We start from the raw sequence: 16,095 nt of genomic DNA, 5'->3' as shown, positions 1-16,095 counted from the left end.
TTTCTCTGCAGAAAAGTATTTTAAAAATAAAAGGAAGTGGAATAAAAATAAAAGGAATCTTGACTTGGACTTGACCGCTCTGAGACTTGATTTACTCGAGATTTCGCCCCCTTCCAAACTGGACATGAAACATTAAAGCAAAACGTTCTCATCTCAAGTTTTTACCCGGTTAAACCCCAGAAAAGTTAAAACGAAGAAGAAACAAACAAATGGCACAACAACAGACAGCCCTTGCATGGTCACCAACACTGAATATTTAATTTTAAGGCCTCTGCGTTAACCACAAATTAAAAAACAACAACAAAAGCATGGGTTACACAACTTTAAAGGGGAAATGTTAAAAAGTGTCATTTCCATGGACAGTATTCACAGACCTGAACTTCTTGCATCTTGACTTATTTACACACCTAGAAAGACTTGAGCCTTAACTTTAGCTTGTGTTAAATGACTTGAAAATCAACTTGGACTTGTCTCGATTTCTTTTGACCTGGCTTGGACTTCTCTGAGATTAGATATGGCTTGACTTGGACTTACCTAGGGTCATGTAAAGACCTAAATTGGACTGAACTGACTAGGACTTGGCATAAAATTACTTGAGACTCGGCTTGGACTTAGCTTGAGACCTGCTGTAGTCCTGATAGACCTGGTGCTTGACTAACATCTATATAGTTTCTTAGGCTTTGACTTGACTTGGAGATTTTCTCTGATGTACTTGACTTCAACTTGTCCTGAATGACATTTAACGTGTCTTGCACTTGTCTTGAATGACCAGAGGCTTTTATTTCACCCTGAGGACTTCTCAAATTACTTGACATTCAACTTCAATGACCCGAGGCCTGGCCTGAGGCTCAACTTGCTCCACGTGTCCTACAATCAGCTCTGCTCTGTAAGCTCTCCCCTGCTCTCCAGGAGGTGCATGTCCAGCTCTCTGAGCTGTTTCAGGAAGCCCCAGTTGGGGATGATCCGCCTGCGTTTTTTCACATGGTCGATGGCATCAACCACCGTCATGTTCTCACAGATCATGAGGTAGGCGAGGAAAAGCGTGGCGGACCGACTCCTTCCCATCACACAGTGCACCAGCAGTTTATCTGGAGGTACATCAAACACAAAGTCAGGGAAAAGCTACCATACATGCATATTAAGAAGTGGTAAACTTCACCAAACTTTCCTTCGGCATGAGGGTAAGTAGATAATGACTGGATTTTAATTGTTGGGTGACCTTTTCCTTTAAAGAACAAAAGGCATCAGTCTCTATAGAAACTGTCCACATCTCTTGAAACCAGGAACCAGTTCATGAAAAAAAAAATAGTTTTTCAAATGTAGTTTTTCATTTATTTGTGCTGCACAAATGAGAACTGCTTTCATGCCAAGATAAAAGGATGGTGGGTGAAGTCCAAGGGCGTATATCTGAAAAATCTGGCACCTACAACCAAAATGTATTGCCTTCCACACAATACGATGGAGGCAAATCAAATTGTGGTTCTCAAAGTGTTGCCAAGATAAAATATTTTTGATGATTTTGACCTTTTTCACCCTACGTACTCGGTTGATGGTGGATGTTTCCACACAATAGTCTCAAAGCCCAGTCATTAAAGGTGTAATAAGCGATTCTAGAGAAAGATAGTTGATTTTTGAGTCTCATTCAGAGATGTTTTGGATTTCCCAGATCTTTAAGTACCAATTTCCTCGGGTTTTTGGGTCAGGCCGGCCACCATTGCACGTTTAAAACCCAAACCATCAAGGCAAGATACCAATACGTATGTGAAAATGGCTGAAATGACCCTTTAACTGTGTTGCCTTACTCTGAGGATTTCTCAGTGTTTCTTTGATAAACTCGGCAGCAGAGAAGAAGTACTGGCTGAGGTCAAAGGTAGCGACGTCTTCTGCCACCACCCCGTAGTAGACGATGTCCATGTCACTGTAGTAACCAGCTCCGGTGTCCACGTTGTTCCATGTCCCTTCTGCTGCGTTGAAGACGTGCGTAATCCCCAACCTCTTCAGATTACACTTGTCCTTTGCAGTCTCCCTGCAAGAAACCAGTGTGAATATGTTTTTAATCCTCCTTTATTTGATTCAGTTTGGTAATTTAATACTTTTTTACTTACTCGTCCCCGATGTAGACATTAGGCCAGACCTCGTTGACATGAGTATAAGCCACACTCCCACGGTTGAGGATTTTCTCCAGCTCATAGCCCCCAGGTGTGACATATTCATCCACTGGACTGGATTCCTCTGCTGCCTTTGTAACATTTATCTTGGTGCCAGTCTTTGACTTGTGAGAAGCCATTTTCTCACCGTGGCTTCCCTTCACACATGATTTATTAGCTTAAGGGGGAAAAGAAATACCACACTCGCTTTTTTTTTTTCTCCTCCCTTCCACTTTTCTCCCACTGCAATCATGAAAAAGCTCAGTTCTGTTGTTTTGTTTTTCACATGCGTCTCCAGCACCACTCACCGACAGATCGAAGTCCGTCGTCTTCCTGCTTGAAAGTTTTGTTTTCATCGTTCTGGCAGCTTGTTGTGAGGCAGTCCTTAAAGGCAGAACACGGGAAGGTTTAATTCTGGCAGGCTCAAGTCAGGGCACAGATTGTATAACCGCTCTGTGACGGGCATCAAATGCGGAGGATATTTTTAGGGCTGTGATGTGGCGGGCCCCTGACCTTAGCTGCCACGTTCCCTGCCTGTGGGGAAAACTTCCACCCAGCCAGTCCCTGCCATCCACTTCTAAACACACAACTTTAATCTCCACTGCTGGCAGGAAGCCGTGCTTATCCAAACTTTGCACTTGCCAAAGGATACCCATATTCACTGGAGTGAACAGGACACTTGGAGCTTTTGCTCAGCCGTATGAGCGACTCCTTGAAATTGTGTCAGTCTCTCTTAGCCTCTCTGCATATCTTCAGACGCTGCCGGAGAAACCGTGTAAGCGCTTGCCTCACAACACCCGTTAAGGATGTTCTGCATTTTTCTGGAGCCTCTCGCGGGGGCCAAAAGAGAAGTGAAATGTGTCAGACTGTTAGACAGATGAGGTTTTTCACAGGATGGCACATGTCTTTGATTCCCCCCCTTATATGATATGCATGGTCCATTCAGTGATCTAAATGCAAGCCCCCAAAGTGAGAGTGTGATGATGACTGTATTGCAGAATGGCTGGATGAAGCTGCTAACATGTCAGACAGAGTTTTCACACCATCAGACTCCTTTATTTTTCCCTCATATCTTCATACTCTGCCATCATTCATTCTGACAGTGAAATCATTAAACCTGTGATATCCAATTCCTTTTATTTTGACAGCATCTCTCTCCCTCTCTCCCTCTCTCTCTCCCTCTTTCTCCCAGTGTGCTCTGGAGAGCATCTCTTATTAAGATGGCTTCAGCGTTTCATCTCTTTTCAAAGTCTGACCTGAATCTGTATACACACTCAGAACCACGCTGGCATATTTTTATCATCTCGTATCAAGCCTCTTTAGACATCACAGTTTTAACTGTACGACGCCGGATCGCAGCAGTTAAGACACAGTGTTTTGAGAAATGTGAATATATAAGTGGAGCATTGTTTATTTATAGGAATACGCCGACTTCGTGTTGTTCAAGTGCAGCAGGGCTTTTTGGCAGTTGTGCTACATTTGTTTTAATGGCCTCTGTGATATTGATTGTGCCGCGAATCAGACGTAAGCTTAAAGAGCCACATCAGTGCTTCTGTATGTTTCAGCCTCTTCGCTACAAATTACAGTTTTGCTGACTGTTTTTTGGGATTTTTTTGGTGGATTTTTTTCTGACATCGCAGACAGCCACTGCGTCGAAATCACATCTGTATGAAAATCTGTTCTCGTTATCGCGCATCCTCCGTTTCAAGTCATTCAGGACTAGTTCAGGGTCGAGTCTGAGGTCTATCAGAGCAAGTCTCGTGTCATCTAGAACAAGTCCAAGCAGGTCGCAAGTAATTAGAAACAAGTCGAAGTCAAGTCCCATATAATGCAAGTCAGGCACAAGACACTCGAGAGTCGTCACAAGTAATTTGAGACAAGTTCATAACAAGTCTCATGCAATTCAGGACAAGTCCGAGTCAAGTCTCAGCTCTATTGCGAGTCTTGAATCATGTTATGTTTTAAGAAGTTTGAGACAAGTCCAAGTCAAGTCTCAGCTCCATCACAACAAGTCCAAGTCAAGTATCAGGACACTCAAGACTAGTCCAAGTCACAAGTCATTTGAGACAAGTCAAAGCCGAGTATGAAGTCATTCAGGACTAGTTTGAGGCAAGGCACGGGGTGATTTGAGAAGTAAGTCAAGTCTTAAATAATGCCAGACAAGTCATTGTCTCAGTTCTAGTACAGCAAGTTTTAAGTTATTCAAGACAAGTCCAAGTCAAGAAAGTTTTGTGTCAAGTCTCAAGTACTCGTTTTTTGTAGGTCTAACTTGAACCCAAGTCTCAGTTTGAAGTCTACAGCTCTCTTGAACAGGCACTTGACGTTTAATTGAGTGTTGTAATTCACAGTGAAAATCAAATCTGCATTTATGTTTGTCAGTTACATTATTGTTGTGAAGTAACACTTTCAGCTGAACCTGCATTATAATGCAAAGAAAATGTGACTGCATAATGTGATGAATTACACAATAGTGTGAAAAACTGTGCATACATTTCAAACCAGTGACGACCTGGATGGTAGGAATATGGTAGATAGATGGTTTGCATTTAACAGATTCAGATTGTAATAGTCCTTAGAGATTTTAAAAAACAAGCTCTATCCCCTAAAGCTCTACTTCTCCACTCCTTGATGTTCGGTAGTTTTCCTTTGCAGGGCCAAGGAAGAGTCCAGGTGACAGAGTTGATTCAGAAATCCAACATTTGGAAGAATGTTTCTGTGCCTGCGAACAGCCTCCACGGCCTCGACGAGGGTAAGTCCTTCTTTGATCATGAGGAAGGCCAGTGTCAGAGTCGCTGAGCGGCTGATTCCTCGCGCACAGTGGACGAGCACCTTGCCTGCACGGACGAGAGGCAGAATCTCTTCAAATGTCAGCTGTGTCTGTGTAATGCATGCAATCTGTGCTGTAATTTTTAAGGCAGCGGTTGAGTTGAGGTAGTTAAGCTTTGATGGATAATATTAATTTACTCCATCTGGCATTTAATATGATACAAACTGAACAACTATTTTTGACTTAATAAAAATTTGAATCAAATCTTGTCACATTTCTATACCCTGATATGTTGTGACATACTGCACAGTTTTATTACACCCCTAGTCTTAAGTGTTTCTGTTGTTTTCTGTGGGTTCGTACCTTTCTGACTCAGAGCACCGTGAATGAAATCAGCCGTCTCAGTGAAGAACGGGCTCAAGTCAAACTCTTTACAGTCTGCCGCTTCGACTCCATGATACAGTATGTTGGTGTCTTTGTAGAAGCGTGGCCCGGTGTCAATGTGCTGGGGGCCATCTGCAGCATTCACCACGTGTGTGACTCCCAGGCTCACTAACAGGCTTTTATTCTGAGCTGTGGCCCTGTCAACGACACAGGAGATGATACCAGGAATGAGGGGCTTTGTGGTGATTCTCGCCTGTGTCTATCTCTGTCAGCATATCTGTGCAGACGCATCACTGGTGACTCAAATGTACAGATTTTATATTTATCCAAATCAGCTGGCCAAACACAGGACTTGTTTGCAGCGACACTTTCTCAATCAGATCAGCATATTGCAGCGGGGCCCCGAAGTGAGAATGTCACTTACGCATCTCCGACGTAGAGGTTGGGCCAAACCTCGTTGACAGCTCCAGTGGGGCGCCTGTTCTTCAGCAGAAGGCTGAGCAGATCGCAGGTGGGCGGTGTTTGATACTCTGGCTCCTCCTCTGGGCTCATATCTGCATCTTTCACTTCAGTGTTGGTGGATAATTATCACAAATTAGATGTAACTCAGCACGCAGATAACAGTGAGATCATTTCCCCACATACTTGATGCGCCTGGATGGAAAATCTGAGAAGTTATCGCTGCTTTCCGGCTAGTTTTTCCTCCCTGTAGGCTTTTGGAAAAGAACTCCAGTAAACTCTAACCTTATTGGTACAGCTCGCTCTGTTTTTCCATCTGAGCAGAGTATCAGTGTTGTTCAAAGGCTGAGCCCCCCTGGAATGAGACAGCTGAAGATGCCAAAGTCTGCGTGGACTATTTATTCCTCGGATGACTGTGACAGAAGCCAGGCTGCTCGTGTGGTGACAACTTCAGCTACACAACCACAGCAGTGTTTACAGTTGTAATGGTGTAAATGATTCAAAACATGGAGAGGGATCTTTATCAGGTCGCCGCATCGAGTCAACAATTACTTTGTACCTAATATAGAGATTCTTGAAGCATATTGTTGGTGTTAAGCTTTCTTTTCATTTTTAACAGCAAATCATCTGAAGAGACAATGAATCTAGCCACCGAAAACTATGAAAAACACTTACACATGTCGGATTTTGTCACATATCTCTTTCATTATTATGAACTTGGACACTGTAGTTTCATCTGAAGCCACTTAGAGACATTTTCTATTTGTAGAGAGTCGCTCAGAGTCAGGCAAACATCACCGAGCATGCTCAGGGAAACAGTTCACCCTTTAAACTGTTGAGATAAGTGAACTTCAATAGTTTAAGACAACAAAATCTCACCTCAAGGTTCATTTAGTTTAGCTGTTTTAGTGCTTTCTATCATATTACATGATCTTCACCAGCACCAGAGTTTGCCCATTTGTCACGGTAATATAGACACGGTCACATTTTTTTTTCTGAGCACTTTGAAGGATTAGTTGTTTAGTTGTTTTGCCCTTTAGTTAGCATTATTAGTAAAATTAGACTGCATGTTAAGGAAGAGACGAGATGAAAAGGAGCTGTTTTGCCCTGTAATGATTTTGGGCTTATTACTGTGCGTTGGTTCAACATGGATTAGGATACAGCACAGCAGATTTAACAGGTTTTGACCTAATAATCACTGAAAATAACCGCCGACATGCAGAGTTGTTACCATTAAATGATTTTACATAAGTACACAGCTTACAGACAGACAGGTTTATTACAAATTGATCTATTTAGCTTTTGAAATCATGTTAAAATCACATATATCTTATCACAAATCCTGTGGTTGGTACGCTTGCTTTCAGTCCAGAAGGAGAAGAGAAACATCTATGGATGCCAACCAGGCTAACTAAGCTAGCTGACATCACAGCTCCAGTGAGGAGGATGCCTTAGTGTTTATATCCCACTCTGTCACAAGCACCAGGCTCCCGTCTAGTGCAACTTTCAATAAAAAGTCGCTTTAATTTCTTCTTCTTCAAAAAAGGAATTTATTTTACAAAGAAAGAACAACTACAACATGTTTCGTCAGTATCATCCACTTAAAACTCAGATACTAACAGGAAGCAACAATATATTCTGAATTTACGAAAAGACACATTTTATCTCAAGTCCGCCTGTTAGCGCTGAAGCTCCTCGATGACACCTGGCCGTGCAGCTCTTTGTCCAGCTCTCTGAGCTGCTCCAGGAAACCATTGTTTGGCGAGATGTTCCTGTTGGCGCTGACGCCTTTGATGGCTTCCGCCAGCGTCATGTTCTCGTGGATCATCAGGTAGGCCAGAACCAAGGTGGACGAGCGGCTGAGACCCATCGCACAGTGGACGAACACTTTACCTGCCGATCAGCGGGAAAAACAAAAAACCCCAACGTCACCTCGTGGCTCAGTCCATAAAGCTCAGCCTTCCTCTCTACCAGCTCCATTTCTGTATTTACAACCATGCAATGACTGGATTATTGTGCTGAACTTTACTCTGATGTCTAATTTGTTACTCCTCTGTGGATTAAAAAGCGTGCACATCACAGAGAGCAGCACTTCTAACTCCTGACTAAAAGTTTTCAACAATGTTGCAACAAATGTTTCTACACACGGTAATCCCTGGTTCCTTATCGGGCCCGAGGATTAGGGGGCATAGGAGCGCGTAATTGAACTGTCTTGGCGTCTGTGTATTTCTGCCGGGGATTACTGTAGGCCCCGCCACACACTGGAGCCCCCGATCAGCCAGCATGTGAATGAGGAGGCCTCATCTTATTACTGTCATGTCAGATACCGGCTTCACTTTGCATAACAGGCCAGGCAGGCACAGGCCACAAACATAATTGTGTAATTTCCATGTCCAATAAAAGTGTTGCTTACAAATTACCAGGGCAATCCATTTAAAACCAATTTTCCTGGCCAAGGTCTGAGCTTATGAGAAGATTACCGTGGGGGAAAGATATTAGCTTGATATTATGTTTAGTGTTTGATTTGCATTTTAATGAGTAATACAACTGGCGGAGGGGGGGCTGCTCTAATGGGAATTGACTGACAAACGTTTCTGTTTCTTTGCTTCGCAGACATAAAAAAAAAAAAATGTCTTCCCCAAGTTATAAGTGAAGAGAAAAACCTCGAGCACCTCAAGAGCTCCTCACCTGTGGGCGAGCTCAGAGCGTTCTTGATAAAACTGGCCGCTGGGTAAAAGAAGGGACTCAAGTTAAAGGACGGCATGTCAAAAGCTTCCACTCCATAATAAGTGATTTTGGTGTCTCGGTAGAAGCTGGGCCCCGTGTTCACGCTGAACTTCCCATCAGCGGCGTTAAGTACATGGGTGATGTGGTGAGCCTGGAGTGTCCTCTTGTCTTTGGCCGCATACCTGAAGGGAAAAAGCTGAATCAACTGTCCAGTGAGATGAGTGAAAGAAGGGTTTGTTGTTGATGAGCACACATCTTGATAGTAAGTAGTGTGCGAAATAAGGTATGAATAAATATAATGCATACATTTGAAGACCTTTTGTGTTGCCAGGTTGTGGACCCACGTTTAAGTGATGAAACCTGAAGCTTTTATTCATAGAAATAGCCCAAAACGTTGACAGTTATTGTTTCCTGGAACGACCAGTTGCTGTTTAATTTTTTGTGATATTCATTTCACATCCATTGTATTTTGGTAGTGACAAAAAAATCCTACAGAAATGTTAACTTGTTAGCATGTTTACGTGCTAATGCCACAAACGTGGGTCATCTGGGTGAAGTAAGGAACATTTGGCTAATATTTAGCATACAGCCTTACACTAGCGTGTTACATAGGGTTAGCACAGTGCAATGCTAATATTTAGCACATTTCGAACAACAAAAGAATAATAATTGAAACTTGGGTTCAAAACCTGGAAACCCAAAAGTGCTGCCTTATTGCCGACTTACTACTGAAGAAAGATACATGTAAACATTGACGTTTAACCTTAATTTGATATTGCAAACTTGTCAGCAAACAGTTGGAGTCGTACCCCCTGATGAATGTCCAATATTCACTGTCTCAAAGGCTAACTCTGTGTTTTGTCTCCACCATCGCCTGAGGCAAATATCTGGTTATATCCGGCAAAGCATTCATCAGCTCTTTAGCTGCTAATTAGCTGCTAACTTTGCTGATTGATGCTGGGCAGGTAGCATCTAGGTGGCTTTAAGCCTCGCTTTAAAAAAGGTAGACTAAACTTTGTTAAACTTTAATTGATTATTGGATATTTCTTAATAGTTTCATAACTCTGTAATTTCAATCTTTATTAGAAAGATTTTTTGGTCTCACATGTCTCCAATATAGATCCTGGGCTGAACTTCATCCAGATGGCTGCTGGTCCCTTTCTTTGTCCACATCAGCCTCTGGAGCTCAGAAGCCGGGGGGGTCTCATACCTGCCGTCTGCCCCCTCAGGGCTCGCCAAGCAGCTGAAGCCTCTGGGCATGTCTGGATGCTCCACCTCTGCTTTTTACAACCTGTCGCATTAAAATACCACATATGATTTCCTAGCAGAGTTTATGTGGGAGATTTTGTTGAATCAACAAAACACTGTGAAGAAATTTAGACAACACAGAGTGCTGAGAAGTAAGGCTGTAGACATGGAGTCAACATTGGGGTCAATAGGTCTTAAACTACACTATACACACTTTACTATAAATTGATCAATCTACAAGTTTGAACGTTAGAGTTTAAATAGTTTGCAACTAAAGTCCGCTTGTAAAGACACACAAGTGAGTAGACGAGTCTCCGTGTTTGGCGTTTAATGTCCTTGACAACTTGTAGCACTAGCAGCCGCCTTTTTTAAGACGTTTAAAACACTTTTTAATTCAAACATTGCATATCTACTGACATTTTATGCCATAGAGCACGACATGAAAATATCTCAATCTTGTGAAGATTATTTTGGACAGCAATGCGTCACAGAATAGCGATATTTTTTGTTTGTATTTTTCATATAGATAGCCTACGTTAAAGGGGAAATTTGAATGTGAATAATGATACATATTTTAATTACTGACCTTCTCCTAACAGGCTCACTTGAAGTGAGATAAAACTGAAAGACAAATGTAACGGTGACAAACGTTAATTACAACATCAGGCGTACGGGGCCTATAGCCTTTAAATATAGACCATAAATATGCCAATAAATGCACTCCACTGCAGCAAAGGACCTCAAGAAGACATAATTGTAAGATGACCTTATGATGCTCTCATTATTTTATCTCCAGCTCAATAGCACTTGCTGGGTTTATTTATCTCCAGAGATATGGAAAATTGGTATTCAAGGCCTGTAAACATCAGCTTTTCATTTCCTGCAGGCAAGTCTAACCTGCGCATTTACAATTTACACACTGGGCTGTAGAGAGACTTATACTATGCCTACTGTATACATTAGCATCCATTTAGGCAGCTGTGTGATTCTGCTCCGGGCTGAGGACGTACAGTACAAACGACGTGTATGCATTGTTATAGTAAAGAAACCGATGGCAGCTCGGCTTCTTATTTGCATTCTGCCGGTGCGTGGAGACATAATGTGGCACTCGGGGGTTCGGAGACTTATTGTCGTGTCCACAGGGATGAGTCATTGAGACCAAATCTGTTTCAGTGACCTTTTGTTAAGCTGCCGCGGCATATGGAGGTGCACTCAAACATCACGATGGCTTTATCCATCTCGGCATTGGTCGCATGCGTGTCACTCAGAGCACATGTGTGTGCAAGAAAAAGCTGCATCCTAACCGGCATATGCTCCATGCATACAAGTGTGTGTGTCTTAAAGGCAGAGTAAAGCGTGTCTTTGCACAAGTACAACATGTGCCTCGAGTACCTGGAGGCTCTTCTTTCTCCTCATTGATCTATAAGTACAACCCTTCCCTCCCTCCCACTGTCAGGGCAGAGAACTGATTTCCCTGGTGCACATGTTGAGCTGCAGCGCTGCTTTCATAGCCTCCCCCCTTAGGCTAACCTGTCCTTCCTGCTCTACTTCTGTGTAATTAAAGATGCTATGTATGGGAAAGTGCCCACAGTTAACATGGAGGGCAAATAAAAATGGCTTTTTTTTACCTCCTCCGGGCCTCTTCTCTGTGGTTTTTATGAATTACACCTCCCTCTTTAGCCTTTTGGATGTGGTTCGTCTGCATTTGCGAGCAAATTAATAAAGGGAGAAAGTAATCCATCGGGCAAGTATCATCACAGCACATACTCGTCTATAAAAGTGCTTTATAAACACGTTTACCCTGCAGATAAAGGTATACAACACAATAAATCCATACACTGTAGTTTATAAACACTGTACATACTAATAAATATTTTCCAAACGTGGACTTCTATCTACAATAAATACCAGAGAACACATTGTTAGTAGACACTTGCCTTGACTGGAAAAACGCTGCTTTTCAAGGTCTCTCTGTACGAGAGCTACATGTAGGTCGACAGCACAACTGTCTGCGTTCTCCTTGGTAATCTACCCTGCAACCTTTTTTGCTATTTTAACATCTGAATCTCAGCCCAAAATAATTCTGGCATCATCTTCTGCATTCCTTAAAGGTTACCCGAGCTACCAGCACAGGAGGAAGGATAGGACACGGCTTTTTCAATAGCAAGAGAATTAGATCAGTGCTGCTGCTGCTGCACTCGAGCTTAAATCTGACACAGTCTTGAGATTCTTCTCTTCAGGGAAACGTGTTGGAATTAACACCTGGGCATTCGGTCAAGTCTGGAGTTTCAGATCTCTTTTTACTTATGAGCTGTTGACAAACATTAATGCAGCAGCTGCACTGTCCTGGATTTTGAAGGATAAATTAATCAAGTTTTTAACCTATTTTTCAATGTTTAAGATGACTGGTGGATAAGCAGGTTAAAAACAGTGAGAATGTCAAATTTTACAGTATTTTACAAATGTTTTTTAAATGTCATTTTTTAAGCAAGTGTAACACACTGCACAGTGTAAACAGTGATTCTACAGGAGCATACTGTTAAATTACAGTAATCTGATGGTCGTTACCTGTAAAGTTAGTTAAATACAGTTAATCTACCGGAGTATACTGCTAAAATACAATAATCTGATTGCCATTATCTGTAAAGTCACATTTAAATATAATTATTTTACAGGAGCATACTGTTAAATTACAGTAGTCTATAGTCTTTACCTGTAAAGTTAGTTAAATACAATAATTCTACAGAAATCCACTGTTAAAATACAGTAATCTGATTCTCATTACCTATAAAGTTACAGTTAAATACTGTATTTCCTCAGGAGTATGCTGCTAAATTACAGTTATCTATGGCCATTACATACGTTAAATTCACTGTTCAACTGTAAAAAAGATACAGTTAGTGTGAAAGTAATACAACTTGTGTCCAGTAATTGACTGTAAATGTACAGTCAAATATTAAACAGTATCATTTGGATATACTCAGTCTTGGCAAGTTTGTCAAAAAGAACAACACAACTGTAGAAAGATGCAAACATGTACAAACAATGCAAACATTTATTTTTATCTTGAAGTTCATTCTCTTGTACCCGAATAAAATATCATAGATTAAAAAAAAAGCCCTTATATTGACACTGAACCTGTGATCACAATACAAACCTGCCATATAAATCAGTGTAGCCTCTCTAACAGAATATTTGCAGGTGTTATAGTTTTATTGCTGATACCGATGAAGACACGAGTGTGCGTTTGTGTGCGTGAATGCATGTGTGTGATATTGTGAAGTTGAGAGATAATGATTTCTAACAGTTCGGAATAATTGCTGTCAAACTCTACTATGTAATCAACAAATCTGCGTACCTTTTTGTGTCTGACGTTCCTTTTAAAGATGGCAATCAAAAGATTCAAATCAAAAGAAAACTGGAAGCGTTTGATTGTTGATCAGCTAGTTTGACAAACACACCAAAGGAGTTTCACACTGCGAACACTGATGGGCAACGAGACACACGCTGTAGATTGATTCCCATTTTGACTTTGAATGTTGACTTCAAGAAACAGGTTTCTATATTTTCTGTTTACAAAAAAAAGAAAATGATGCTTTGTAGAACATTTTCCATAAGATATTTGGTCCATTCTGCTGTAATACAAAGTGAGGTGCTGAAGATTAAAACATTCTTACAAGAATGAGAGGTAAAGACGTAACTCAAAGACATGAAAAGTCCTAAACCATCTTATCATTCGCTTCTTTTTTTCAGTCTTGTCCCTGTTTTCACTTCACATTACAAAAAGGTTTTAATTCGTTCTGCGATCTGACTCTTTTTGTTTCTTTGTTACTGCCTTTCAAAAACATTCAAATACGGAAACACTTTTTTAATAACCATCATTAATAAATGGTACATTTATACTTTAAAGTGAAATATATAAGAATTTTAGTTGAAAACATCCAAAACATTAACTCATAAGACCAACAGAATATGAAACAGCTAATGGCAGCTTCAGTTAGCAGCAGTTAGCGGAGTATGAACTAGTGGAGTATGAATTCAGTTCTTACATATTCCACCTTTAATTAAACTTTAATTAAACTTATTTGACTGCTAACAAAGAATAAAATGCTTTGTAAACCATTTATAGAGCAATAGTTAATGTAAAGTTGCTAAAAATGTTTATAACGCTTCATTAATAAATGTTTTTTTTTTTAGCATTTCATTGTTTGTTAACAGTCAGATAACTTTAAACTGAAGTTAAATTAACTATGAATGTACCATTTATTAATGACGGTTATTGTTAAGTGTTACCAAAAGACTTAAGACAAATCATTCTTAGCTCCTGAAGCTAAAAAGGTGAAGCTTGGCCTGAAGGTGGCGCCAGAGGAAATGTGACTGTTTTATTAACAGCACGCCTTTGGCTCAACATGTCAGGCTCAGCATGTCAGGCTCAGCTGCTCTGCGTCGTCATATTTGGTGCTTTCATCCAGCTTTGTCAGCCGCAGCGGTATTTAGGCTCAGCTCTTCAGCGAGCCGAGCGCTAGCATGTGTTAGCGTGTTAGCATGCCTACTGCCATTGTGCTTCTGTGCGTGTTAACAACTAGCCTACTGGATGTTAACACTGTTAGCATCCAACATTTACAATAACGTGTCGGCATGCTAATATAAGCATGTTTGTTTGCTATGTTCAGCATGAAATGTTTACTAAGTTAGCTTGTTATCATTCACATGCTTATTTTCCATCTCTAATATCTACAGCATGTAATGTTTAGGATGTTAGCATAGCATTCTACATTTCTAGCCCTAACGTTTACAGCATGTTATGTTTATTGCGTTTGCATGTTATCATTTGTAGCTATACTCAGCATGTTAACATGGTTGGTGTAACATGCTATTAGATTACTTAGAATAACCTAAAGCTGAGCTGAGTCCGACAAAAAAAATCATTCATCAGGTGAACCGAAACTCATGACAATCCATCATCCTTCAGAAACCACTTCTTTCGATTTACAGGATCTGACATGTTTTCTTTTTCCTCATCAGCTGAAGATCCAGATCCAACAGCAACGCCAGGAAATTCCTGTTGGGGTAGATGGCTCTCTTCCGGATCAATGTCTGCAAAGCCTTTTTGAGCGGGAGGTGACGGTAGATCATGAGGTAGGCTGCCACCAAAGTCGATGAGCGGCTCATTCCCATGATGCAGTGCACCAGAACTTTCCCTGAAGAACAGGACGAGATGAAGGGGAAGGGGGGCATGTGAAGGAAGGATTAGCGAGAGAGGCCTCAGTCTTATTAATATCATACATGGCTGCCCGTCTCACGCTGTGGCCTTTCTTTTTTCCTGCTGTGAGCTAAAAATAGTCCCCACAATTCATCGCCTTTGTTCATTTAAGGTCCCCTTTGCAGGCCGGGCCCGACTGTCTCTTTAATCCCAACTCGTCCTCTGCTTGATAGCTTCTTTGAAAGGAGCCCTGGTCACATTTTAGACTTAAATTCTGCAAGGTAAGACCCTTATTATTACTGCTGGCTGAAAATACACTTACACACCATTACAAGTTAGTGGTGACATTGAAAGGACGGCATGATGGGAGAGTTTGAGTAGCTGGGTTTATTAGGGATTTAAGGAGTGAAATAAAAGATGTGCAGGGATGTAAAAACCACCATATTTTTGCAGCAGATTACTCTGAATTATATCATTAAAGCAGAAATATGATGATTCGTACGAAAAAAGACACCTCGAGGAGTCTTACCATCAGGTGACTTCAGAGCTTTATGAATGAAATCAGCTGCAGGCTTGAAGTAAACATCCAGATCAAAGTGCGTCGAGTCTTCTGCTGGAATGCCACAATACACAAAGCTGTTGCCATAAAAGCTTTGGTTCCCTTTGCTGCCTCGCTTGGAGTGTGCAGCGTTTAAAACATGAGTTATACCTAAATTCTGCAAGGCTGCCTTGTTTTGGGCTACTGCCCTAGCAAGACAAAGAGACAGAAAGAGGTTCAAGACATGAAATCCAAGCATCACAGCACATGTTTCAAGCCACACCAACACCATCGTTTGGAACAGATGCAGACTGTTAATACTGGAAGTTTCACATTTCCTTCAAAGGCAAAGGTTTAAGGTTGAAATAAAAAGTATACGTACACATTCCCTATGTATATCTTCGGCCAGACCTCGTCAAAATCGTTGAGTTGTAGTTTACATGAGTCCAAAACCCTCTGCAGATCCTTCACGGTCAGATATTCTTTCCTCTTGTCTTTCAGGGATGACATTTTTAAAGTCCAAAAAAATCCGGCGGATCTTGGATCGATTACTGGTCCAAATGTTTGTTGTAGTAAAGCAGTTCCCGTCAGCTCCGGCTCAGGGTGATCTGTACGAGCAGGT

The 16,095-nt window shown here is 41.3% G+C and overlaps 4 protein-coding genes across 6 annotated transcripts; all 4 read right to left on the bottom strand.

Moving 5' to 3' along the window:
- Positions 1 to 231: 231 nt before the first annotated feature.
- Positions 232 to 2,524, bottom strand: dusp29 (dual specificity phosphatase 29). Its single transcript, XM_084343032.1, has 3 exons — positions 2,106 to 2,524; positions 1,803 to 2,026; positions 232 to 1,088 (listed from the first exon to the last, which is right to left on the bottom strand). Exons 1-3 carry the CDS (start codon positions 2,285 to 2,287, stop codon positions 874 to 876), a joined length of 621 nt encoding a protein of 206 aa, XP_084199158.1. The 5' UTR covers positions 2,288 to 2,524; the 3' UTR covers positions 232 to 873.
- Positions 2,525 to 4,757: 2,233 nt separating this feature from the next.
- Positions 4,758 to 5,868, bottom strand: LOC311250192 (dual specificity phosphatase 29-like; the record flags this gene model as incomplete). Its single annotated transcript, XM_084341768.1, has 3 exons — positions 5,723 to 5,868; positions 5,278 to 5,495; positions 4,758 to 4,981 (listed from the first exon to the last, which is right to left on the bottom strand). Exons 1-3 carry the CDS (start codon positions 5,848 to 5,850, stop codon positions 4,758 to 4,760), a joined length of 570 nt encoding a protein of 189 aa, XP_084197894.1. The 5' UTR covers positions 5,851 to 5,868.
- A 1,423-nt stretch (positions 5,869 to 7,291) lies between these two features.
- Positions 7,292 to 12,287, bottom strand: LOC311250234 (dual specificity phosphatase 29-like). 3 transcript variants are annotated; one of them, XM_084341815.1, is made up of 5 exons: positions 11,670 to 12,287; positions 11,361 to 11,431; positions 9,590 to 9,775; positions 8,446 to 8,666; positions 7,292 to 7,650 (listed from the first exon to the last, which is right to left on the bottom strand). In XM_084341815.1, the coding sequence occupies exons 3-5, from the start codon at positions 9,742 to 9,744 to the stop codon at positions 7,424 to 7,426; spliced, it is 603 nt and encodes a 200-aa protein (XP_084197941.1). In that variant the 5' UTR covers positions 9,745 to 9,775; positions 11,361 to 11,431; positions 11,670 to 12,287; the 3' UTR covers positions 7,292 to 7,423. The 3 variants fall into 3 exon arrangements, with proteins under 3 accessions (XP_084197941.1, XP_084197943.1, XP_084197942.1); XM_084341817.1 differs by lacking the exon at positions 11,361 to 11,431; XM_084341816.1 differs by lacking the exon at positions 11,670 to 12,287 and having other exon boundaries at positions 11,361 to 11,633.
- A 482-nt stretch (positions 12,288 to 12,769) lies between these two features.
- LOC311250229 (dual specificity protein phosphatase 13A-like) lies at positions 12,770 to 16,082 on the bottom strand. Its single transcript, XM_084341809.1, has 3 exons — positions 15,856 to 16,082; positions 15,465 to 15,682; positions 12,770 to 14,933 (listed from the first exon to the last, which is right to left on the bottom strand). Exons 1-3 carry the CDS (start codon positions 15,981 to 15,983, stop codon positions 14,722 to 14,724), a joined length of 558 nt encoding a protein of 185 aa, XP_084197935.1. The 5' UTR covers positions 15,984 to 16,082; the 3' UTR covers positions 12,770 to 14,721.
- Positions 16,083 to 16,095: the final 13 nt, after the last annotated feature.

This window comes from Pagrus pagrus, assembly GCF_965226575.1.
Source record: "Pagrus pagrus genome assembly, chromosome: 21".
NCBI lineage: Eukaryota > Metazoa > Chordata > Actinopteri > Spariformes > Sparidae > Pagrus > Pagrus pagrus.
The sequence above is the reverse complement of the archived record's forward strand: the minus strand, read 5'-3'. Positions and strand labels throughout refer to the sequence as shown.